Genomic DNA, 25,144 nt, shown 5'->3' with positions numbered 1-25,144 from the left:
TTTAATCGATTTGCAGCGGCTTGAGAATAAACTCTTTGAACAGCTGTGTTTGTCAGATCATATTAGCTTGCCAAATAGCCAAAGACCACCCTCACTTTGATGAACAGTCCTTTGTCTGAGAGGCTGTGAGAATCTAGATTAACTTCAGGTATACATAACTGCATAATCATATGCTGCTGATCTGCAAAAGCTCATTAGATGTATGTGTTTTGACATTGTAAGTTCCCTGAGTGCATGTTGTCACTGTACTTTAACCCTATAATATCATTAAACAGGGGGAACCATTTCACATGTTAGTAAAAACTTTTTTTTTCCTCCTCCCAGAATTTGGGTTTTGAAAATTGAACAGGCTGCATTTTCCACGGCTTTCCTAGCTGCCACTGAAGAAACCGTTGAGTAACTCTAAATGTGGCGATCACATTTAGCCATGCAGTTTTCGCCCAAACGTCTCATCCAAATGCCAGTTTATTCCAGCTGTGCTAATCACAGGCTAAGCTCCCAGTCAACCACCACTCTGAATTTATCCGCTAAGTGCCTCACACACAACAAATGCATCATTATTGCACCGCCTGCCCACACTTTTAATCACTCCCACCAGTCTGTCTGCATGAAGACGCACTGTCAGTTCTTTCAAATATGGCAAATGCATCGTAGGCAAAGAAGAGAAGTTAACTACATGATGAAATACAGTGGCAGCAGTATTTGTTCTCAAAGGAATACGTCTGTACTTGTGATTGTTTTCCTCAAACTGGTGTATTTACTGAATCCTAACCCTCCTTTGCTAGCTAAATACAACATTGTCTTAGTAAAGTGACAAAATACTGAGACATTTATTTTACTCAACTCAAAAAAAATTATCAAACTTACAAGGCCTTGCAAAGTAGTCATACACTTTTAAACCTTTTCGCATTTTGCCTCATCACAATAACAAACCTTGTTGCATTTTATAGAACAACTCAAAGTAGAAGAATCAGGAAAGTGTTTGGTGCATTTGTATTAAAGCGTAGAGCTACCACCCGAGCAAAAGAAAAACACATGAACATGAACATTTTATTACACCGAAAATGCTTTCTGATGTTATTACAGTATATTTTCACATTTAAACAATATTAAGTTAATATTAAGTTAATACAACATGCATATTTCCCAGGTTTGTACAGGTTAGTGATTGTATCGTAATAACGTGATATCTTCTACAGATGTGAAAATGACATGATAATTAGATTAAAGGGAGGTCATCAAATACTTTTCCAGTTTACTATTGAAAACTTCCTGATTTGTCCCCACTCTACCTTGTTCTTAAAATGTCCCCACTCTACCCTGTCAGAGTCTCCGCTGTCAGTCGGGACCTGATCCAGTCATCTCTCTTACCCCGAATGACTTATTGTACCAACGTTATCTTGTTGCTGAGGGAAGGAACTTCCAGACTAGCCATGCCAGGTCATTCAATGGGCCACCAAAGTGCAACATTGGCAAAATTGCCACCCTGCTGCTCAAGAGTGGGGGGTGCGCACACACGGTCGCAGTTGCTTAGTGCCACGTGTGGCTGTCCAGGCCTGTCACAACGTGTCCAGGTCCTGTCCTTCGCTGTTCACCAGAGTCTGCCTGTGTCACAGTGTGGAAGGCTGATTAAAACGGGTCTGCATGCAAAGAGCCGCGCCTCAGCTTTCTGAGACTGAGATGGGCTGTGGTTTTCCTAATCCTGTCTCTGAGTGCGCCCTCGGCCCTTAGCGCACATGCTGACGGTGCAGAAAGGCTGTCTCAAACCAAACAGAGAAATTGCTTTGTGCCGCAGTGCTAATAAGCATGAGTTATTTGATAAGGCTGTGTATTGTCACACATACATTTTAAACGTTTGTCTATCAGGAATGTAGTTTCAAAAAGTGCTAGAGAGACTGATTTTTCTTCATAGATATGCAGAAGCATCAAATTGTTTTATATCTATCGGATGTGGGTAAAAACCATGTTGTCCCTGTCGTTCCTCTGAATCGTCATCATTTCAGTCATTGCCAAAAACCGTTATCTCAATACTCCAGTCAGCTAATATCTGATTTCAATCCTGCATACTCTGGATGAGTGTCGGCTAAATTAATACCACAGGAATATTTTCTTTTTTCTGGTTTTCATTTTTTCACTGAGTAACCAATTGTTTTTCTGTTTCTCTGCAGTCCCAATATGCTCCACCGGGTGGCCTCATACCTGTGTCTGCTGCCTGAGCTGCCTGAAGGCCAAGATACAACCATTGAGAAAGAATTTCTCCTGGAGATGATGGTAGGTTTCAGTGTTTTAAGATGTTGTCTGAGTGAGAACATCATCATTTGAACTGCTGTAGTAAATGTGTGTTACTTTAAATATTTAAAACTGAAGAGAAAAATGTCACTTTTGCAAGAAGTAGGTCTTTTTTTTTCCTGAAAAGCATCTATTTAGTTTATTTTATGATTTTAAGTTAATTACACTTTTAAGTTGATATTATCAGTGTTGGTTGCCTAACTAACTGATCGGATGGCAATAGTTTTTTTAACACATTGTATTTCAATTCATGGTGTAAAATTTTGGAACAAGTTAAATGAGGAGTTAAGACAAAGTTAAAATTTAATACAATTTAAAAGGAAATATAAGAAGATAATTTTCTCAAGATATAGAAATATGGGTGAGAAATAGCACTAATGTGTATGTAAATTGAGGCTAACGCATATGAGTGTGTGTGTACTGATGCATATATTTAGACATATTTAAACCCAGATAAATTGGAAAATTAATTAACCTAGGTTTATTTTTTTTATTTGATTTAATAATGAGGGTCCATCTGAGAATATGGTGCCAGTTTGTGGAGTAGGAGTTCATAAGTTTCTTACCTCTTCCTACTCTTTTTCAAACATGTTAAGATTATTGTGGTAGACAAATATGTGTCTTTTGCATTCCTTGTTCATGTGTGTGATTTTTATACTTCTATCATGTTCGAAATAAATAAATAGATAAAAATAACATGGAAAAAAATGTTATTTTCATGTATCTTTGTTTAATCTACCACCTTTGCACCTTAAAAGTGAAATATCACCAGGTGTTTTCTAAGTTTTCTAGATATAATGAAGGTAATACACATGGAGCTAAGGCAGCAGCAGAATTTTTTCTTACATTAGTAACCTTGACTTTCTGTCTACGTTTTATCTCAATCACCCATAGGTGTCTCGCCATGAGCGCAGAATCTCTCAGATTGAGCAGTTGAACCAGATGCCCCTTTATCCCACAGAGAAGATAATCTGGGATGAAAACATCGTCCCAACGGAGTATTACTCAGGCGAAGGTAGGAAAAATATGTGTGAACTGGGATTTCATTAATGCGCTATGTACGGTTAGTGTCTTTACACCCACATATTGTATTGTGCTTTATGTGAAGTGCTGTGCCTGCAGGGCTTTGGCACCTTTTTCTGTTTTAATCCTGTTTATTTAGAGGTGACACAATAAAAAATAAAAAAAAATCGGCATAATTTACTCAAAATCCTTGCTAAATCCCTTGTTTTTGCTCATGTTTATTGTTTGACTTGTTGACCTTCATAGGTTGCTTGGCGCTACCGAAGCTGAATCTCCAGTTCCTGACGCTTCACGACTACCTTTTGAGGAACTTTAACCTCTTTCGTCTGGAGTCCACATATGAGATCAGACAGGACATTGAAGACGTGGTGTGGAGAATGAAACCATGGTGGGTAAACTGATTCAGAACAGCAGGTAAAACACGGATCGATACTAGCATGTCTGTTCCTGTCTGTAGATGCCATAACATTGAAACATAGTGGCAGATCATAATTTCTTTTCCACATTGAGGCATTTAGAAACCCAGTGCCTAACTTTAAAAGTAATTGAAGTACGTAAAGTGATGCAGCAACCTGCTCTGTGTTTTACCAGAACTAAAGAAGTAAGCTGTAGAGTCATGAGTTGCCTTAGATCAAACTGATTTCCAATTCTAACCAGCCTTCAGCACCTGTGGTGACCCCTGTCTTTCTGTTCACACAGGCAGTCAGAATATGGCGGTGTGGTGTTTGGGGGCTGGGCTCGGATGGCTCAGACTATCACTACTTTTTCCATCGTTGAAGTTGCCAAGCCCAACATTGGAGAGAGCTGGCCCGCTCGTGTACGGGCTGACGTCACAATCAACCTCAATGTCCAAGATCACATCAAACAAGAATGGGAAGGTAAAAACTGACTGTGATCCAACTTAAGTGCTTTTTACATTTTTTATGGAAAATTTCTGCCATGTGTTTCTTAAGCATTTTAAGCATTTCTTAAAATAAATAGATAACAGGTGTATTGTATTGTTTGATTTTATTAAAGCGGTTCTCTTCCAGAGGTGTTAATTCTGCAGAAGGTATTCTTATAACTTCGAGGTAATTTTTGGAACAATGTACTTAGATGAGTGAAATGGTTGTATGAACATGTACGTATTAGATTAAGTCTCTAGACCCACATAAACTTCATCTTTTATTTGTTGCTGTAAACCTAAAAAAAAAACAAAACAAAAAAAACATGTTTAAATTTAAGTTTTAATTTTCCCGTTCTCTCTAATAATTCTCCTTCTCTGTTTTCCCTCTTTGCAGGTCTGCGAAAGCACGACGTTTGCTTTCTGATCACGGTGCGCCCCATGTTGCTCTACGGCACTCGCTTCGACCGACGTCAGCCCTTTTTGGACCAGACTGGCCTGGTGTACGTGAGAGGCTGCGAGGTCCAGGGTATGCTGGATGAAAAGGGCCGTGTCATTGAAGAAGGTAAAGTTGCAATAATCTGTGAAAACACACCCGAAAGCCATGAGACATTTAACCAGGTTACCCACAGTGTTTATTGCTACAAGCAAATCCCCAGGACCGGTCAGATGTGTGTTTTTATGGTAGAATTTTAATTTAGACGTTGTATGTTACTGTTTACATTTCATCAACTTTAGATCAATAACAACCCTCAGTTCTGCCTAATTTTTCAGGAGCTTTTACTGCAGAAAGTAATCAGTAAGCTCTTCTTAGATCTGCAACGCTTTTCCCAGTTGTAATATATTTTACCATAGATTGTTTTCTCAGCTGTAGGACCAGCTTGCGGGTGATAAAGTCTTTATTTTATGCTGCTTAGTTTTATTTCAGTGCAACTGGTGCAACTGAATCACCCTTTATTCTCTAAATTAAACATATTAAAGTTTTTTAGCTTTTTTTCCTGTTTTTCATTGTTTATAAAAAAACATTTCTGTAATGTTCTTACATAAGTGCTGCACATTTAAGTTTTACAAATCAGTAAATTGTTGTTCTGACAAATGTTTTTCTAAATTAGAGTATAAATGTGTTGCAATAAGAAGTTGGTGCCATTAAAATACCCGTTTTGAAATGCATTCCCTGCATGCTTTCTGACCACTCCCAAACATCATTATCAGTACAGTCTACAAATTCATCCCTCCTTCATCTGAAATTGAAACATGTCATTAGTAAAACAAATTTTACAACACTAAATATAATCTGAATCATTTCGATTTCTTTGTGCTTTTTGAAATATGAAAAGCGCCAATAAATTCTTAAATGGCTGCCATTTAAGAAGTACAAGTATTTAGTACTGAAAGTACCTAAAAGTAAGGTGAGGTAATTTTATTTATATAGCACATTTTCAGCAACTAGGCAATTCAAAGTGCTTTACATGAGTTAAAAGGAAATACAATAAAATAACAAACCAAAGGAAAGAAAAAAGAGGAAAGAAAACTAATCTAATGTTGTTCTAAAGTATGTAAACTAGGTGCTCCTGTTCAGGGTTGCTAAGTATCTAATTCTATTTCTAAATAGTGAGTACTCTACAGTTTCTGATAACATAAGCTAAAGAGTGATTGATCTAATTCCTTTTCTGGGTTAAAGTGAGTACTCCACAATTCTAAGTTTGTTCTAAATCCTTTTCTGTGTTTAAAGTAAAGTATAAACTAAACAGTGACTGTTCCTGTTAAGTATTTCTGGATTCCAAGTTCGTAGTTATTCTAATTTTAATTCTGATTCCATTTCTGGGCTGTATAATGTTGATCTAAATTGTGTACTCCACAATTTCTGATATTACTCATAAACTAAAATAATCATTTTCTGGGTTAAATAGGGAGTACTCCAAGTAATGGTAACCCAGAAAAGTTAAAGAAAATTAGCTTATTTGTGTTTTTAACCTGTTGGTATAAAGCATAAAAACATAAAATAGTGAAAACATTCTACATAATTATGAATAAAGCATATTTCCAAAAAAAAAAAAGTAATACTTATTGACAGATCTAACAATTACTTGAGTAGTAAATTGCTACCTGCTGTACTCCTCTTTGAAGTGGTTTGCTTCTGCAGCTTCACCCAACTTGCCCTCCAAGCATCTTCTTAGTCTTCCCTTGGAGCATGTGTTCCTTTGTCGAAGCACCCTTTTCCCTATCCTGTCTCATCTGCTTTGATCAAATATGGAGAAGGAAGGGTTTTCTAAGTAGACACAATGCCAGGAGACATGTCCTGCCGGAGTGGGCTTGCTTAAACTTTCAGATCCCCACCAGGGGTAAGTGGCTCTGTGGTTAGCTGCATAGTGTGTCCATGTCACATAAATCACTGAGCATTTGCTGAAGGGTTAAGTTAGGTATGAGTAAACAAAATAAGATCTGCTTTTTTTTAAGTTATCATTGACTGTCCTGTCCAGTTGAAGATGTTATACTGTTTTGAGAGAAACGTGAGAAGCATGTTTTTTGTGTTGATGAATAATTGACCGGTTTTTATTCTGATCATTTTAATAACTGCAAATAAAAGTTCATATTTATAACATTATTTCAATCCTGTACTGTGCGTAGATTTTGGTACATTAAAAGCACATATTTAAAGATATTTTAATAGGGTTTTTGTGGTAAACACAAAGTAGTACATAATTGTCACATGGAAGTAAAATGGTGCATGGGTTTCATTTTTTATTTTTTTTTCTGATAAGGATGTGCAAAATGTAGCATGCATTTGTATTAATTGTGAAAAACATGATTTCTTCTTTCTCCCTCTTGAACCAGGACCTGAACCCAAACCCAAGCTACGTGGGGACAGCAGAACTTTTCGTGTTTGGCTCGACCCGAACCAGTATCAGCAGGACATGACCAGCAGCATTCAGAGTGGAACTGAAGACCCATATGAGACCTTCAACATCATCATGAGACGCAAACCCAAAGAGAACAATTTCAAGGTAAAGACTAAAAAGCTGAAGATAATTTTGCTTTTGAATTTTGCCATTAGTCTCTGACTCACTTTATACTAGTAGTCATGCAAAGAGCCATTTTATTTTTATTTATATCAGATCAATGCAAGCTTTTCTATATATACTTTAAAAATTGTCCAAAAAGAATTGAGAAATTGGGAAATTTAGATAAAAATGAGAACAAATCTACTGTTTGTATTTAATGGTCACATTTTTAGAAAATTAGTAGCTTGTCAAAACATAATTTGCTGCCTTAAAATTACCTCATGTTAACTTAGCCCTCGTCAGATATCATTATTCTGCTAAACCACCTCTAGAGAGATGACTGTTTTTTGTTTTTTCTTTCTGATTTGCTTCAATCTGTTTTAATTTGTGTTTCAGGCGGTTCTGGAGACAATCAGGCACCTGATGAACACAGAATGTGTTGTGCCTGACTGGCTTCATGACATTATCCTTGGCTACGGTGACCCGGGCAGCGCCCACTACTCCAAGATGCCCAATCAGATCTCCACATTGGACTTCAACGACACCTTCCTGTCTCTGGACCACTTGCGGTCGTGTTTTCCTGGCTACACCATAAAGGTTCTGGAGGAGAATCCTGAACTCCAAGTTCCTCCTTTCAGGTAGAAATAAAAAAAAATAATAATTTAATGCATGTTTATATAACTATTACCATTATTTACCTTCTAAATACATCTGATTTAGTTTATGGAATTCTACATTATATATAATTTATTTACAATTTATGATAATAACCTCTGCCATTGCTTCCCAGAATCAAGTTTCCCATCTCAACCACAAAAGACAAAGGAAAGAAGAGAAAGGCTGATGAAGAAGAGAAGGACAGTGAGGAAGATAAAACCTTAAATGTGGAGCCATATGTCGCCCCCAACCGTGGGCCATATCCCTACAACCAGCCCAAAAGGTGCTTGATGTCTTTTTGCATGGCTTCTTGTAGCCCAATTGGTTTTGATAATATCAGAAATGGCTGGTTCACTGCTGATGCACTGTGCTTTTTACAGATGAAAATAAGGTAACTTTGAGCTCATGTAACAGTCAAAAACAATCTGAAACAATCGAGCATGATTGGTTTGACGGTGGGTCACTCATGGTCTGGGGTGACACATTCATGGATCCGTTATAAAGAAGAAATCCCATGTCTGACCTTATGATGGTAGAGTTAGGTCCAGGGTTCCTCTTGGTTCCAGAACTATGCCCAGCCTCACGCGGTAACAATGGAGGGAGTTTCTGGAGGATATCATTGACCAGAACCCGTGTTTGCCTGACCTAAATCCCCTGGAACACCTCTAGTCCATCTGATTGCCAGGTTGCTCCTCGGACTTTCCAGGAACTCATTAATGCCCTGATCCAGATCTGGAAGTCCATTATCCAGGACACCAGCTGTAGTCTCATTCGCAGCACACCCGGTTTTGACGAAAGTTTTCAAGCACATTGGGTTTGTTCTCATTGCTGAGGACCACTCTAAATTTCTGCAAATACAATTTGGCAAAATAAACTAGCTCACTTCATCTTTTCCTCAGAAGGATTTCTGAGTTATCTTTGAGTTCTGTAGGTTAAGTTTAATTTTGTGGTTACCATATGTTCCTAACACATAAGCCAGTCCATATCAGTATAAATATGACATGATGTTTTCCCCAAGAACATCTGATGTGTTTTCAATATGTTTCTTTAATTGTTTTTAAGCCTTGTATATATGTTTTAACTGGTTTATTGAATGTGACATATATACATCTTCAAATAGATATAAATATGTTCAAATTATTATGGACTTTTTTTTTTTTTTTTTACATTTCTACAAAATGACTACTGCAGCCATAAGACACTTGCCATTGTGAGCTATGTCATGCAGGCTTCTCTCTGCAGCATAGTTTTTTTGTAGTGATACTTTAATGTGATCTTGAAAATTGACAGATGAAGCATAAAACATATAAACATGTCATCAGGATTATTAACATCCGAACTGTAAAATTCTTACAGGAATACGATTCAGTTCACACCGACTCAGATTGAAGCCATTCGAGCCGGGATGCAGCCAGGACTAACAATGGTAAGAATTGTTTTTTTTTGTTTTTTTGTTTTTTTTTTTTGTTGTTTTGTTTTTTTTGCTGAGATTTCTTGTCTATGATGCATAAGATAAAGTTTAGCACAAATATATGGTGAATAATGGTAATAAGGTTGTCTTTGCAGGAACAAACATAAATAAATAAAAATACAAATTTCTGCAGTGAGAATTCTCGGGTAATAAAATGGTCAACATAAAACAAAATAACAATGAAACTATGGATTCCTCAACTTATTCCCATACTCACCAGTGTTTAACCCCAGCCTGGTGTTTAGATATGAAGAGTGGTGTACCATGTTCCTCTGTGGTGACTGAAAGCTCTCATCAGGGTCATAAGGCAGCTTTGGTGCATGCCATTATCTTGATCTGTCCTCTTCTAACCTTCCTTCTTGGTTTACACCATATTCATTAGAACAAGCACCCTATACCACCTTGTTTCACTGGCTTTCATGTAGGGAAACCAACCAGCTGATTATGTGCAGATTTATGTATGCACATGTAATTGTGCTTACTATTTTTAGCAGAGCTTACTCACCTGAGAGACTCATGCTAAAACCAACCTGTTTCATGAATATGCATTTAGTGCATTAGATATAACCACATCGCCCTCTTCTTGTTAGTTGAGTAAATAGAGCTCGGGGTTATTATCATGTTAGCTTGAGCTCAGTAGTGAAGTGGCAGCAGTATTTACATAGTAAGTATAACAGAAAGACTGGAAGTGTAATTTATTCCCCCCACTGGCTCTCTGTCCTTACCTGCATGTGCGTTCAAAATAACTTGTTTCCACCGTAATGCACTGCCTCCATTCGAGCTTCACTTCATTGAACCACAAATCTTGTTGTTGTAAAATGCTTAAAAATCAAGTTGTCAAAATATATTTTTGGATCTAACTGAGGATTCCCTACACAATATGGACAGGTCAGGGGAAATGTTGAATTTGACCTCAGTGTTTTCCAGGTATCAATAAGTATGGAAGAATCTTTTACATTTCCCCAATCTATACTGCATCCCATTGTCCATCCGTCTGTTTAGTCGTCTAAATGTCTGGTCATCCATTTGTCCATTCATTATCTCCAAATGTCTATTTGTCCATCCGTCTAACCGTGCATCCATTTGTCTATTTGTTCAACAATCCCTTTCTCCATTTATCCGTTCGTTCCTTTTAATAGCGTATTGATCTGTCCATCCACCTATTTGTCCAAAGATTCAGGCCTGACATCTGTAGAAAGATAGAAAGATGCTTCTATTTAGTCCTTGTTAATTTTGTGTGCATATCGTAGAAAAGGACTGAAAACTTATGAGTCCCATTATGGAAATGCATACTCTGCTTTTTCCCTATTGTACCTTTTTATGTCTTCTTGTCTGCCCGTTATTAATTCCTTTCTACATAACTGCCTTATTCCTGTTTGCCCGCAGGTTGTGGGACCGCCGGGCACTGGAAAGACTGACGTGGCTGTTCAGATCATCTCAAACCTCTATCACAATTTTCCTGAGCAAAGGACTCTCATAGTGACTCACTCCAATCAGGTCAGCACACTCAAACTCAGAGACACGGAAAAACGGTTTTGCAAACACTGCTGAAATAAGTGTCTGGAGAATTCGCAGCTTAATAAGGCAACAGTCACATTTATACCATGAAGGAAAAACTTAAGCTCCTTTGTGCCACAGCCCTCCCCTTAAGTATTAAATCATAAAGTAATCTGCTCTTGTTTTACACCAGTGAATGCTTACCAGAAGGAACCTTATCCGTCAGAAACATAGCTCGATAATAATCCTCCTCCTGTATTTATTCCCTGTAGAACCCAACTTTATACCAATGTTAATATATATCTAATTAGCTTAAAATGAACATCAAATACTTACAAAATGAACCTTCTTGCATGTTTTCTTCTACACCAGGCTTTGAACCAGCTCTTTGAAAAGATCATGGCTCTAGACATTGATGAGCGCCACCTTCTGCGTCTGGGCCACGGAGAGGAGGAACTGGAGACGGAGAAAGACTTCAGCAGGTGAGGACAACAAGAAACCAGTGGAAAAAACACACACACACGCACACACACACACACACACACACACACACACAGAGATGGTGTATAGACATGAATGTGTATAAACTCACATTCATGTCCCTCACAGTCCAGAAAACAGCAGCCCATGTCCTTAATAATTTATCCACAGTGACTGGAGTTTCTAATAACCTCATGTGCCAAACTGGAGACATTGTTTTAATTTATTAGGCTTTACTGCATACATTGGCCTTTTCACTAATCAAAAAATATTGTTCCTCCACTCTCTGTTTGATTAGTCCATTGCATTCTGTCGCTGGAGAGCAAGAAACATCATATGATAAAAGCTGCTTTGATAATTATCTTTTTTTTTTAAAATAGCCCAAGTTGTGTCACTGCACAGAACTGGAGCAGGACTCCAGGTTTAAGTTATAAACCCTTTTTTGTAGCTTCATAATTGTTTATCTAAAAATGTGTTCATGCTGATCTATATTTCAGAGATTGTAGCACAATATTAACAGATGGTTCATATTAATTGAGATTAAATGGATTAATAATTTATTAAATAATCAGAAATTGCTCTGAGTGAATTTTGCCTTTAAAAATCACTTAATATATTGTAGTTTTTTGCAAAAAAAAAAAAAGATAAATAAATTATAAAGCACTGTGTCAAACAAACTGCAATTTGTGTTGATTGTTATTTATTAAAGGTTGGATATTGCTGACAGGGTATTTCATTTATATTTATTTGCTAGGTAATTAAAGAGTTTGATGGGATAATGAAATAAATACATTCACAAGTGACTGCGTGAATAAATGCACCTAATTTTCTTTAAAAAATCATTAAAATGGTTATTAGGTTGAGATGAGGAAGCATGTTTTAAATTAAACATGTTTTAATTCTAACATGCAGAGTGCAGCTCTTCTTACATAACTGAGCGCCAGCATTTTATATATAAAAGAAAAAAAAAAAATATATATATATATAGAGAGAGAGAGATGTTATTATGCTATTGTTATAGTTCTGTTGTTTGCATTTTTATGTCTTAATGAGTCTTGTTTTTTTGTATGCAGTCATTATAAAGATCATCTGTTGTTTTTTTTTTTTTTTTCTTTTTTGTCCAAAAGCTAAACTAGAGATGTGCCTCAGGCTTAAGGCTGAAATGTACTTTATCTTGTTGATACCTAACCATTGTCTCCAGTGCAAATAACACAACATACTCGTCCAAACTTCTTGCTTTGCCAATAACTAACAACTGAAGTTCGGTTTAGAAAGCCCACTACTGCTTGCAGCTCTGTAAAGACTAATTTTGTGTGTGAATTGCCTTGAAGGTCAGTGAGTCATATCCTCGGTGAAATAGAGAATGATCTATTATGAAGTCTCATGACTGACTTGTGGAAGACTTGGCTCAAGATACTCAAAGCATTTAGAGCTCATTATGACTGCTGCTATATTTAACACCATCAGTGAACAAATAAGAACCTGTCTCTTTTTTTTTTCTTTTAGCAATTTCTTTTGTATATAAATAGTCCCATATCACAGAATATTAGTTCCTATAGTGTTACTATTTAAAGCGTCCTTACTGGCTTTATTGTAAATTACCCAAGTAATTATGTTCCGTTAGAGTTCCTATGAAGAACGGTGGGGGGATTTCTGTGTCTCTCATGCATGTCCCTGGTATTTCTGCTTGTTGTACTCAGTCCTGTATGTGAACTGGGATCTTGCCACGAAAGCAGTCACTAGCATTTTTTAAATTATGCAAAAACATAAATGCTAAAGAAAGAGCTATAGTGAGCCACATCCAACATGTTCCCTGTGCCTTGCTGCCTCCCAACATGCAGACTCCACACTTCTTCCACTCCGCTGACACCAGCTAGAGAGAGCCAGAGGGTTTTAATTAACACTTTCTACAAGGTAAAATAAAAAATGGATGGCAAAGCTACACTTAGTGCCTGCCAAAGGGGAAACTACAAACTCTTGCAATCCATGGTAAATATTCTTGGTTTTATTGAGATTTAAAGGCAGATAAAAGCAAATAATGTTTGGGGTTTTTAAGATCTAGAAAATAGGTCTGATTTGTCACATTTATCTTCACTTTCCTTTTTTTATTTTATTTAATTCTTCCCAAACAGGCAGGTCTGTATGATCCTCTTTGTGTCATTTGCTGACTGATGATCTTTGAAGATGGTCTAAAAATAGCGCTCACCTCTAATCTCACCCTAACGACCCTGCCGTTTTCCTCTGTGTGTGTCTGAGATGGCTCATTGCTTTTCAGAAAAGTCTAGCTGCACAAAAAGATGCATGGATTAATCAAATAGAAATGAATGCTGTAATATCTTAATCACGTTAACATATAATTAACATATCCAGCATTTTAACAGATCCTTACAAAGAAGTCGGTAATAACAACAGAACCAAATATTTGCTTAAAGGCTGATTATTCTGTACATTTCGGAATAATTTTACATGTTAATTTTGATTTCAAATTAACAAGGCCCTTGCTTTATTCTGTTAAAATAGAACAGTCTAATACAATTCTGAAAATCAACAAATATTAATCATGTTGCATTTTTCTACAGATATGGCAGAGTCAACTATGTCCTCGCTAGAAGACTGGAGCTCCTCAGAGAGGTGGGAAGATTACAGGAGAGCTTGGACGTCCCAGGAGACGTGTCATACACCTGTGAGACTGCAGGGCACTTCTACCTCTATCAGGTAAAAATAACCTTAGGAATGAGTGCTTGTGGCATCTCAAAGAGAAACATTAACTCATTTGGCACTAATTGTCCAAGCAGCTGAATAGTTTCGTTTCCCAAACGATATTTATTTTTGACTACAAGTTTAGCAATCTTTTTCAGAGGTCCAAATTTATTTATTTATTTATTTACTTTTGTTTGTTTTCAGTTTCTTTCTTCTGTTCTCCAGCAACCAGCTAAATATCTTTCAAATTTGTGTTGGATTATGTTATTGAGCTACAGAGCAACAAAGACTCCAGAGAGATTTTTGATGAATTTATTTGAATGCACCTTTGTCCTTTTTCTCAGAAATCTTATAACAATTGACTCCTAACATAATAGAAGCTTTATTTCTCTCAACTCTATGGAGTTGTAAATATTGTAGAGTTATTGAGCTGTACTCCCTGTGCTGTGCTGCACATACTCAGACTCCAAAATAACTGGAATTTTAAACTATTTATTTTCACTCATATTTTGTACAAGATAAGTTCTGGCATAGACATGATTTATTTTGAACTGTGAGTGCAGTTTTTATTGGGAACTTGTAAACTTCATTTCGGTTTATTCTAAAACCAAAATATTCAGTTTGCCTTACTTGTCCTATCATGTCACAGTAATGTTGAGCCCTTGCTTTAGGAGAAAGTATTTTTTATTTTGATAATTTAATTTCTACCTATATTATATAAGCCGCTGCACACCAGACTAACGCCGTACTCTGACATTTGTAAATAAGCTGGAACTTGGATGTTCTCTGCAGAGAGAGTGTGAAATCACAGAGATCATGAGGAAACATCTCAGTCCCACCATGATACTCAGAGCTGTGGCCTTATGCTGTTGGATGCCTGGAAAAGCAAACGTGAAATAACTATTTGCAGAGCACTGAGAGTACAGAACTTTTATGATTGCCTTCACACTCGTGTTAGGGCCTCAAGATTGGCCAGAATCCAGCTGGGCTCAAACAGTCATGGAGGTCATGAGAGGGTCAATCTTAGTCAAGTCTGAGAATGCCTTGCTATTAAATTTTGTATTTGATCCCTCAGCTCTTGTTTTATTTTTCTGGTGTTATTTTCACCAAGTCACAATGATTTCCCCTTGTACTTACGTATTTATACTAGGGCTGTTGTAAACGAATATTTTAGTAATCGAGTAATCTATCGATTATTCTTACGATTAATCGAGTAATCGGATAAAAAAAATTATAAAATGAAATACTGGTAAATCTGGCATAATACCGGTGTTACTATCAGATATCAATATCAGTCCAATTTTTCATATTTGAGCATCCCTAACAGTTGCTTTTTTGTAGTTTAGAAAACTAACCTGTAACAATAATAGCTCACTTTCTAAGTTAACCAGAAGAAAAGTTATAGAAAAATCTGAAATTATATTGAATTTAATAACAAAGAGGCAGGCTCACAAATATGCTTATAAAAAATGTCTACAATCCAGCTTTTAGTTTATGTATTCATCTTCAGTGAGTTTAATAGATTAATTAAACTCACCTTGCCACCTAACCTGTCACGCTTTGGGTTTGAATTCCCCCAGTCATTTTAAGGATGCTTATTGGTTCCCCAAAAACGATAAAAAGTCGGGCATTATCATCAATCAATAAAATCCCCACGGGCCAATCTTGAAGATTGGACTTTATGCCGCTGAGACTTAGCTTTTGTCAACAACTCAGAGGCGGAAGTGAGAGCTCCGCGCAACGCAAATGAAGTCCCGGCCGGAACACGGTGCGCTAACTAAAAAAACATAAATTAACGAAGCTTCGAGGCAGGTAAATTTTCCTCGAGGAATTTTAGTAATCGAGGTACTCGAATCATTCGAGGAATCGTTTCAGCCCTAATTTATACACTTGTTACAGTCCTGGTGTTTCTCTATTGTTTTGCTTCTGTAGTAATTAGTGCTAGTTAGAAAATGGTTTACTGTGCTTACACTTTCTTTGCTTTTAAAGTAAAAATAAAATAAAAGTGGCATTTCAGTAGATTGTAAACCATTCTCAATCAGCTCAGCACTTGTTTATAACCCCTAACAATATGGTGTGTATTTAGATGTTTCCATTGTGATCGCAATTATTTATACAGACAGATGCATCCAGTTAAATCACCAAGGTGCCTCTCTGAAGCAAAACTCTCTCCATTTTTATTTTTATTTTTTTATTTATCGGACTATTTATAGAACAGCCTGCTGTTAGGTTGAAGCTGCTTTATTAGTTTCTCAGCGGGAAAGCCTTGTTAAAAGGAGACTATCTGTTCTCATTTGTTCACTTTTGTGCTCTTTTATGCAACACCACGATGACTAAGAAAGGCAGAATCGTAGGCACTAATTTCCACAAACAAAAGCCCTGCAAGTGTCTGCACATTTGTGTGCTGGTGAGCATCAAAAAGTGATCAAACCTGGAGGCTTTTCAAAAAAAATGTTTCCAATTTTTCTCCTCTCTACAGGTGATATCACGCTGGGAGCAGTACATGAGCAAAGTCAAACCTAAACAGGGCAAGAAGGTGGAGGTGGAGGCTGTTGCTGCACACTTTCCCTTCCACAAGTACTTTTCCAACGCCCCGCAGCCTGTATTCAAGGGCCGATCGTACGAGGAGGACATGGACATTGCGGAGGGCTGCTATCGCCATATCAAGAAAATATTTACCCAGCTGGAGGTGAGGCGTTTTAAAAGAGTTTCCTGGTTTCATCACTGCTGAGCAAAACTCTGTGAGATATAGAGGTTATCTGAGAACAGTAATTCTATTTCTGGAGCACACATCACAGCTTGCATCTACAGTGCCTTGCAAAAGTATTCACACCTTTTCACATTTTGTTGCAATACAACCACAAACTTCAGTGCACATCTTTGAGATTTTGAGAGGTCAACACGAAGCGTCACATATTTGCAAAGTGGCATAATACTTATATATAGTTTATAAATGTATTTTACAAATAAAAATTGTAAGAGAGCAACTTGCATATGTGTTATGGTTCCTCTTGAAAAATACAGTATAAATTTGTGTTGTTTAGATCAAAGCATAATCATATGTCTAAGTGGCCCAGTCAAAGTCCAGATCTGATCAAAAGTGGTAGAGCCACGTAAAGACTTTTAGCCGTGACTGCTGTGAAGCGTGTATTCACGGAGGCTGCCTGAATACAAATGCATGCCGCACTTATCAGATTTTATGTGGAAAAGGTTTACAAAACTATCTATGATTTTTTTCCTATCTATGATGAAGCTGCACGATTGTACACTACTTTGTCTTTCATATCAAATTAAACTAAAATATATTCAAATCAGTGTTTGTAACGAAATATGTGTAAAAGTTCAGGGTGTACGAATACTTCTACTTGCTCCTGCACATATGTGACCAACATTTTTCTTTCTTGTTCTTTTTGTTCAAACGCAAAAGCTTTGCCAGCTGCATTTGGTTCTTTTCCTAAGCTATTAGCTGGGGGTCCAAATGCTGCACATTGTCCCATGCATAACGTGGTGATTTTCTTATCTGTATATGCTGTCGATTACTGGTGACTAGTAAGACAAAGCCTCTGCAGCGCTTTTGTGCTATAGTTCTGTTCATTGCTTCACTTATTCATGATTATCTAAGCAGATTGCTCAGCAATATTTTTGTACTTTGATAACTATGTTTGGGAATCTAAAAAAATAACCATCAAAACAATAATAATAATAATAATAATAATAATAATAATAATGGCTCCCTCAGTTGCTTTGCACTTGTTTTCATACTAATTCACACATTGCAACGCATACTGGAATAAGTGTTACCGTTCTCCCCCCCCCTAGCTTATCACCTACTTCCGTAGAATAACTGAAAACCTTTCTGATTTATTGGAACACCTAGATGGTTTCCAAAAAGCAATAAAGAAAGTTATTTGCCGGAGGTAATATCCCGACATGTGTCGTGCGGTGACCTTGATTTATCTGGCTGGCCTCTGTTTCACTGCATCGCAGCACTTCTCCCTCTTCTCTCGGCCTCACCCATGCTGCAGTGAAATCTGCTCGCCCATTAAGAGGCTCCCGTACGTGGCGCAAGGTAGCAAAAGTAACATCCTGCTGCGGTTGCTGATCTGTCTTCACTTCTGAATGGAAAAGCAGTTTTAAATAAGACTACTCTGTAATGTATCGTGATTTATTGTTCCTTAGGAGTTCATGTGTAGATGTGACCTCCTTTTTGATTCTTCCAGCTTTCTTTTTATTTCATTCTTTTTGCCCACTCATCAATTTCTGCAAATACTTATTATCTTGATTTTACTCCTCAGTCTGGAGGCATGATGGTTAAAAGTAGACCTCATCAATATTGCATGTTTTGATTGGTTTAATATTAATGCTAAAATAGTAACACATCAAATATTTATGCCACGGCGCTGTCCGAATGCCGCTCGCCCTCCCTTCCCTCCTCCCCTGTCTCCACAGCTTCTGGGGCTGCATGAAAACACAGCAAATTCTTCCAGCATTCCTTTAACCCCGCAGCGTTCTTGTAATATCAAAATATTGACACGTTAAAATAAACTGCTGTGGATTTTAGGGCAAACAACTTTTCTTTTGCATTCACAATACAATAGAATCCACCTGTAAAAGGGCTCTATAGGGCGCTTATATTGAGCGATTAATCACACAGATGAGCTTGTTGGATTAAATTTTTTTTATTTTTTATTAATGCACCACAATATGACCTCACTTCTAAAATGAATGCACTAGATAAAAATGTATGCAGCAGCACCCCTATAATCACTTTTTACTGCAGTTCTCTTTTTTTTTAATTAAGCCAATGAGATTTGATTTATGGAGCGCTTTTCAGCGCTTACGTGTTATACAAAGTACTTTTAATTGATTGGGCAACAATCACAAAAGTCAACGTTATACATATATCAGGAATTGACATTTATTACACCCACTTTTTAAAATACCACAATGAACAGTTGTTAAAGTCCTACTTTCGTTCTCATCTGACCAGGAGTTCAGGGCCTTTGAGCTGCTGAGGAGTGGACTGGACCGCTCCAAGTATCTCCTGGTGAAGGAAGCTAAAATCATCGCCATGACCTGCACACACGCTGCACTCAAACGTCATGACCTGGTGGAGCTAGGATTTAAGGTAGCGTTTCTAATTTTGACGGCAACCAGGAGGAATGTATATAGTTACCTACAATGTGGGTTGTAAAACCAGGTTTTTGTGCTATTTATTAGTACGACAACATCCTGATGGAGGAGTCTGCACAGATTCTTGAGATCGAGACGTTCATCCCTCTGCTGTTGCAGGTAACTTTCCTTTCTATTATCTGGAAAAAGACTGAATAGAGTTTGACAAAATGAGATGATTGAAATTCTGTTAAATGGTATGTGTTCGCACTGATTAGACTTTTTCAAGTCAGATGTTGATACATGGAGTGTTAACACTTACTTCTCTGTGTGCATTACCTATTCTTACAGTACATGTGTAAAAAGTGTATTTTTAAACTTGTGCAAATGCCTCCAACCTGTTATCTCCTGTTGTCTGTAGAACCCAGAGGATGGCTACAGCAGGCTGAAGCGTTGGATCATGATCGGAGACCACCACCAGCTGCCCCCCGTAATCAAGAACATGGCATTTCAGAAGTACTCCAACATGGAGCAGTCTTTGTTCACCAGATTTGTACGGTTGGGGGTTCCTACCGTAGATTTGGATGCACAGGGCCGTGCGCGCGCAAGGTAGGTCACAGTCAAAGAAAGAGCAGGAGGTAATTTGGCTTGATCTATTTTGGAATTTGAATCCTATTCATCTGTTTTCTGTCCTCAGCCTTTGTAACCTTTACAACTGGCGCTATAAACACCTTGGAAACCTGCCTCACGTTCAGCAGCTTCCTGAGTTCCAGGTACCCAACCCTGGCTTGACCTTTGACTTCCAGCTGATTAATGTGGAGGACTTTAATGGGGTGGGAGAATCTGAACCCAACCCTTACTTTTACCAGGTCAGTATGCAACACCCTCAAAACCTAATCAATGTGCACATTGCAAGCTGTATCAAAACAAATCTCTTAATTATTGGGGTTTGAAATGAGGTAAACAAAATGTTTGAGTATTTTTATCCTAACAGTACGAGTCCACATTGTTTTGTTTCTTCAGCTAGTAAAGTTTTAGTACAAGCATCTTTATCCCTAACATCTGCGGAGCATTGGAAACATAATGTCAAATCAAAATGTCTTGTGCTCCTCCAGAACAGAATTTACTGTCTTTTTACAAAGACAAACACACCTGGAGACTTAAAATTGATGTAGCATGAAATCACCTCCATCACTCCCCTTTAAGTGTGTCCTCTATATTGGTGGTTGGACAAGAGTTCATTAATTTTTATGTTCCAGTGGTTCTTCTATCAGTTTATATGCTATATTGATCACTGTGCCAAGTGTGCAGAGGGTCTGTCCTTTACGCCGGAGCCAGATTGCATTTCATCGTGACATTGCTAAGACTCGGAGGCAGAGTGTGGGCAGTGGGCTGGGTTCATAAGCTCTTCTTTCTTTTGCTCCAACCACTTCAGCATGTCAAACGTCATCCCTAAATATTATTCCCAAATATATTATTGCAATAAGATAAGCTTTACGAATGTGCGGACGGCAACAGCAATGTTTTAAACGACGAGACGCAAAACTACTTTTGATGAAAACAAAGACATATGGAACAGCTGCAGGGTCTTATTTTAGGGAAAAAACTGTTCTTAAAATAAAATAGAAAGAGTTTTCTTTAATATTTTACTTGTCTGTCCTATTAGTTTAATCATATTGCTCTGTGAGGAGTACAGCTTCCTTTTGTCCTTAAATCCGGAGCATGTGCACTTCTCAAGGCACCAGGTCACATGCAACTCAACTCCATTTGCTGTTGCCATTTCCAGGTTCCTCGAGGGAATTACTAGGATCGCTCTGAAGCACACACACGCACAAACACATTAACTTTGCTAGGAAACGGTGGGGAATATGGCTGACACAAGAGAAGCTGTTGTTTCCAGTCCCTGTTGAATACCTCCCACAGCTGAGCAAACACCGCTACAACCACTGCTGTGCGCTAACTCTGAGCAGATCATCTATTAAGAACGTGTAGCGCGTTACTCCTTCACCTCATTTGCTAAAGCACTTTCCATATTAGTTTTCAGTCTATTGATACTTCAGCAAGATTCTTATTTGTTTGAAAGTTTCTCTCCAAACAACATTTCTCTTGTAATTCAGTTTCACAGCCCATATCTGGTGCAGCTGGTGTGTTTAAAACACAGTAGGCTAAATGAAAACACTTGTTTAAAGCCTCCATGGCTCTTCCACCACTGTGACATTCTTTCATAATCTCCTGTCTTTATGTTCTCTCCGGGGGCCGATTTCAACTGTATGAAGTTACATTCGGACTGCTTGTTTTGGTTTCTAAGTGCTCCACACTTGGAGCGCAACCATTTTAATACTTAGTAATGTTTTTCATTTAACTATCTCAATTTTCAGCCATAAAGTCTGCAAAATGTGTCCTAATTGAGAAGTTTTCTGGCAGATTTATTTGTTCTGAGTTGTAATCCCCACCGTGTGATTCGGGTATCGTAGCTCTTTTGTGATACTGCAAGAACCAGAACAGGTGTAGCTGACTTTTTGTAGATTGCTCGAGGGAAATTAAAATAATTCTTTTTCAAGGGAAGGTGAATATTTAAGATTTTCTGAGAGATTTGGCTTGACTCAAACATCCCACCTGCTACAATCGTTCTTAATTCTAAAGGACGCCAAATTGATAGCGTACATAATTGCAAAATCCAAAATGTGCAAGATCCAACATGATTTTTGATTTTATAAATGCATGCATATGCTTCATTTGGTGGCAGGTAATGGGAGAAAATGAACAAAGGTTCCCATTGTTTTTGATGTGTTGATTCCACTGAAGCTGGATCAGAAGCTGTTAATGAAGCTGCATAAATTACTAGCAAAGATGTGAGGCTGCAGTCCACGTTTAATTGAAACTGAATGAATAATGCATATAGTTGGCTTGTTTTCTTTTTCTGGTCACATTTGAAAGGCAAAGAGCGATCTTGGAGCCAGAACACAGGAATGAGAAATGTGTCATTTGAAAAGTTGGTAAATGACCAACAACAATTCATTTTATGGACACTCTGTTCTTTCAAGAGCCATTTTAATTTGAATATGTTTACTTTAGCTGTTATTAAAATGTCTTTATTTTCAATTTCACCTGCTTTAAACCTCTGATTTTCCAGATCAAATTAGTTGTGTTCTGTCTCGGCTTTATCTGACTTAACAGCAGATGAGAAATCATAGCAGTATGTTGACAAAAAAATAACAACAACAAAAAAAAATCTATATCTGAAAAACTCTGCAGAAAGTAAATGACATGTGTGTAGTTGAGTTTATTCTCTGGAGCAAGATAAATTATCTGAAATTCGAATTTGCTGAAGCGTTAACAGACTCCAAAGTGATTTAGAAGACATGGAACAATCAATTTACCTCTTCACTCTTTATCTGAGTGCTGCTTTACTCAGCACTCAATCAAATGAATATGAATAATCGGATTTTAATCTTCTCCCTGTTACCTATTTTTCTTTTCTGTGTAGAACCTGGCTGAGGCGGAGTACTCTGTTGCTCTCTTTATGTACATGAGGCTGTTGGGCTACCCATCGGAGCGAATCAGCATCCTCACTACCTACAATGGACAAAAGCACCTGATCAGAGATGTCATTAACCAACGATGTGCTGGAAACCCTTACTTTGGGCAGCCTCACAAGGTAGGTCCCAATGGATGACTCATCATATGAATAAAAAAAACTACATCTTGACAAGTGTGAAGTAAAAAACAAAGACAGAAAGAATATGCGAGATCATTGGGAACTTGTCCTACACTGACTTTTCTTTTTACGGTGATTACAGATAATTCAAAACAAAGTTTGATGCGTCGACTATTTGTGGAATCACAAAAATGGGGGAAATAAATATTGCCTTGTCTTGCATGCTGCGTGCATTGTTACATCCCTACTGCTGAACCTGGTTTCAACAATACAGTTGAATCAAGTTATATTGACATGCAGTGCACTGTCATTTTTTAAGCAGTGCAAACAAAGCTGGTGTAACTACGTCAGGTCTGTAGGTGGCCTTTCTGACACATCTTTTCAGCTTTGACCACAAATGTTCGGAGCTGTGTGATTTCTACTCCAATACATATATTTTGTTGTCCTTAAGCCATTTTTATTATTTTGCCAGTGTGCTTCCTTTTGAACGACCAGTCTGTGTTAATTTCCTAACCTCCTGGTTGATGTCTTGAGACGTTTCTTTCCTTATTTTGTGAAGGTCTCTAGTCCCTCTAGAGCACCCATATAACATAATGCTTCTATTCTTACTCTATTCTTTGGGATGGTATTCTGAGACTTTTAAGTCTCTAAATGTACCAATTGTCACAACAGCTTTTATCTTCATGAAGTGTATTTTTGGATGTCTTTCACTTCTAATTGCCAGATGTTCAACAACCACTACTCGTTGTGTTGCAGTGTTTCAACTCTGCAACACATCCCACTCCTTGTGTAATATCACTTAAAGGTGACATGTTTTATGGCTTATGTTGAAGGAATCCTCAATACCAGAAGACATTTTTACACCTCATGTAAGCGTAGAACCATTTAAACGTACAAGATATGGTCACTGGCACTTACTTCACAACCTCATATATCAGATGAGGTCCATCCCCAATTATCCTAAAGCTCTTGGTGTTTGTTTTCAGCCATAGAAAATGAAATGTGCACACTGCTCTGTGTGCACGTTAAAGAATGTTTGTCAGCTGTACATTTTCACCTCCTTTCAGTCTTGATGTGTTGCACTGCGAGTCATCAAGAGAGAACATTTTGTTGATAAAAGTTTTTTTTTTTTTTGTTCAGTTGTATCAGATCATGAGACTCTGGGAACAGCTGCAGGTCATGAGACCAAATGAAGCAGAATCCTTCTTTTAACCACCTGACTGATTATGTGTGCAGGAATGTGAATTGTTCCCATTTTTTATCTCTAAAAAATACTCTTGGGATGTATTCGTCTAGCCTGTGTTAATCCGTTACTCTGCTGTTGTCTCCTTATTTTTATTTTTTTAACATGATTATTCAGCAAATTGCTTGCAGATTTTTGCCCCGCTATTCTAATTCTTTATATTATTAAGCTCAATTATAAGATTATGGTTTCCTCTTTGAGTTCTTTTAATCTACTGGCGGTGAATATTTTCACACACTCATTGATTCCTAACATTTGGAGAAAGGTCTGAAAATTACGATGGGGAATAGAGATATATTGACAGTAACATCGGTATTGATGGATGCTGGTCACCTTTTAAGCATATCGATATCGGCCCCATCGGTAAAACTGGGCTGGTATTAACAACCCAGTTTATTTCCATCTTGTTGCTGTTGGCGTATGTGTTTTGGGAGGTGTTGAGTTGACCGTGTGGTATTTGTTGAATGTGACCTTGTTGGTAATGTAATGCAGGATTGTGGGCTGTTTAACTGAAGCAGAGATGCAATGTCAGTTTTCAAGGTGTTGAAAGGTTGTGAAAATATAATGAATTGGCTGACGAGCTTTGTGCATTTTTCTGGTAGTATTTTTAACCATTTGCATTTTACGATGAGCTTGAAGTGTTTCAGGTTGGAAGACCTTGTCGCCATCACCCTAATCTCTACATAGCTTCTATATCCCCACATGTCAGTTTGGTGACCTTCAGTTGTCATTTTCAGTATAGGACAATGGCACAGTAGTTAGTGACATCACACAAAACAATGCATTGATTGCACACAAAACGTCACTGATTGCGACAAACATGAGACGTTCTAGTGCGTTACGCGAGTCATCGCACTAGTATAACTCAACATTATCCGTTTGGTTTTAGCTCCTCCTGCCCAGTGAAAGTCCAATTGGAGGTGGAAACGCTCTCCTAAATACACCGGACCAAAGCAGCAAACTGAACCGCATCGACCCATGCACTGCTGCTCAGTGGAAATTTTGCTTTTTTTTTTTTTTTTTCTATTTGATAATAGTTGGGTCTCTAGCTGGGTCAGAGACCTGCACCCTGTTTTTCCAGATCCAGGTTGAATTTCTACAATAGAATGGCACTACACGTAGCAGGAAT

General features: G+C 37.7%; 1 protein-coding gene across 1 annotated transcript in view; it reads left to right on the top strand.

Annotated features, from left to right (window-relative positions):
- The window catches only part of aqr (aquarius intron-binding spliceosomal factor), a 45,667-nt gene that overhangs the window by 8,822 nt on the left and 11,701 nt on the right, over positions 1-25,144 (top strand). The window contains exons 15-32 of the mRNA XM_014971710.2: positions 2,169-2,271; positions 3,184-3,304; positions 3,559-3,700; positions 4,012-4,190; positions 4,593-4,760; positions 7,031-7,200; positions 7,594-7,835; positions 7,988-8,137; positions 9,211-9,280; positions 10,712-10,822; positions 11,195-11,304; positions 13,882-14,017; positions 16,482-16,691; positions 18,993-19,130; positions 19,223-19,294; positions 19,536-19,723; positions 19,812-19,983; positions 22,602-22,772. Coding sequence (XP_014827196.2) covers positions 2,169-2,271; positions 3,184-3,304; positions 3,559-3,700; positions 4,012-4,190; positions 4,593-4,760; positions 7,031-7,200; positions 7,594-7,835; positions 7,988-8,137; positions 9,211-9,280; positions 10,712-10,822; positions 11,195-11,304; positions 13,882-14,017; positions 16,482-16,691; positions 18,993-19,130; positions 19,223-19,294; positions 19,536-19,723; positions 19,812-19,983; positions 22,602-22,772 — 2,653 coding nt within the window. The remainder of the gene's footprint in view (positions 1-2,168; positions 2,272-3,183; positions 3,305-3,558; positions 3,701-4,011; positions 4,191-4,592; positions 4,761-7,030; positions 7,201-7,593; positions 7,836-7,987; positions 8,138-9,210; positions 9,281-10,711; positions 10,823-11,194; positions 11,305-13,881; positions 14,018-16,481; positions 16,692-18,992; positions 19,131-19,222; positions 19,295-19,535; positions 19,724-19,811; positions 19,984-22,601; positions 22,773-25,144) is intronic.

Source organism: Poecilia mexicana, unplaced genomic scaffold (genome assembly GCF_051168715.1).
Source record: "Poecilia mexicana isolate PSO_F unplaced genomic scaffold, ASM5116871v1 scaffold_22, whole genome shotgun sequence".
Classification (NCBI taxonomy): Eukaryota; Metazoa; Chordata; class Actinopteri; order Cyprinodontiformes; family Poeciliidae; genus Poecilia; species Poecilia mexicana.
This window is presented reverse-complemented; position numbering and strand designations above follow the sequence as displayed.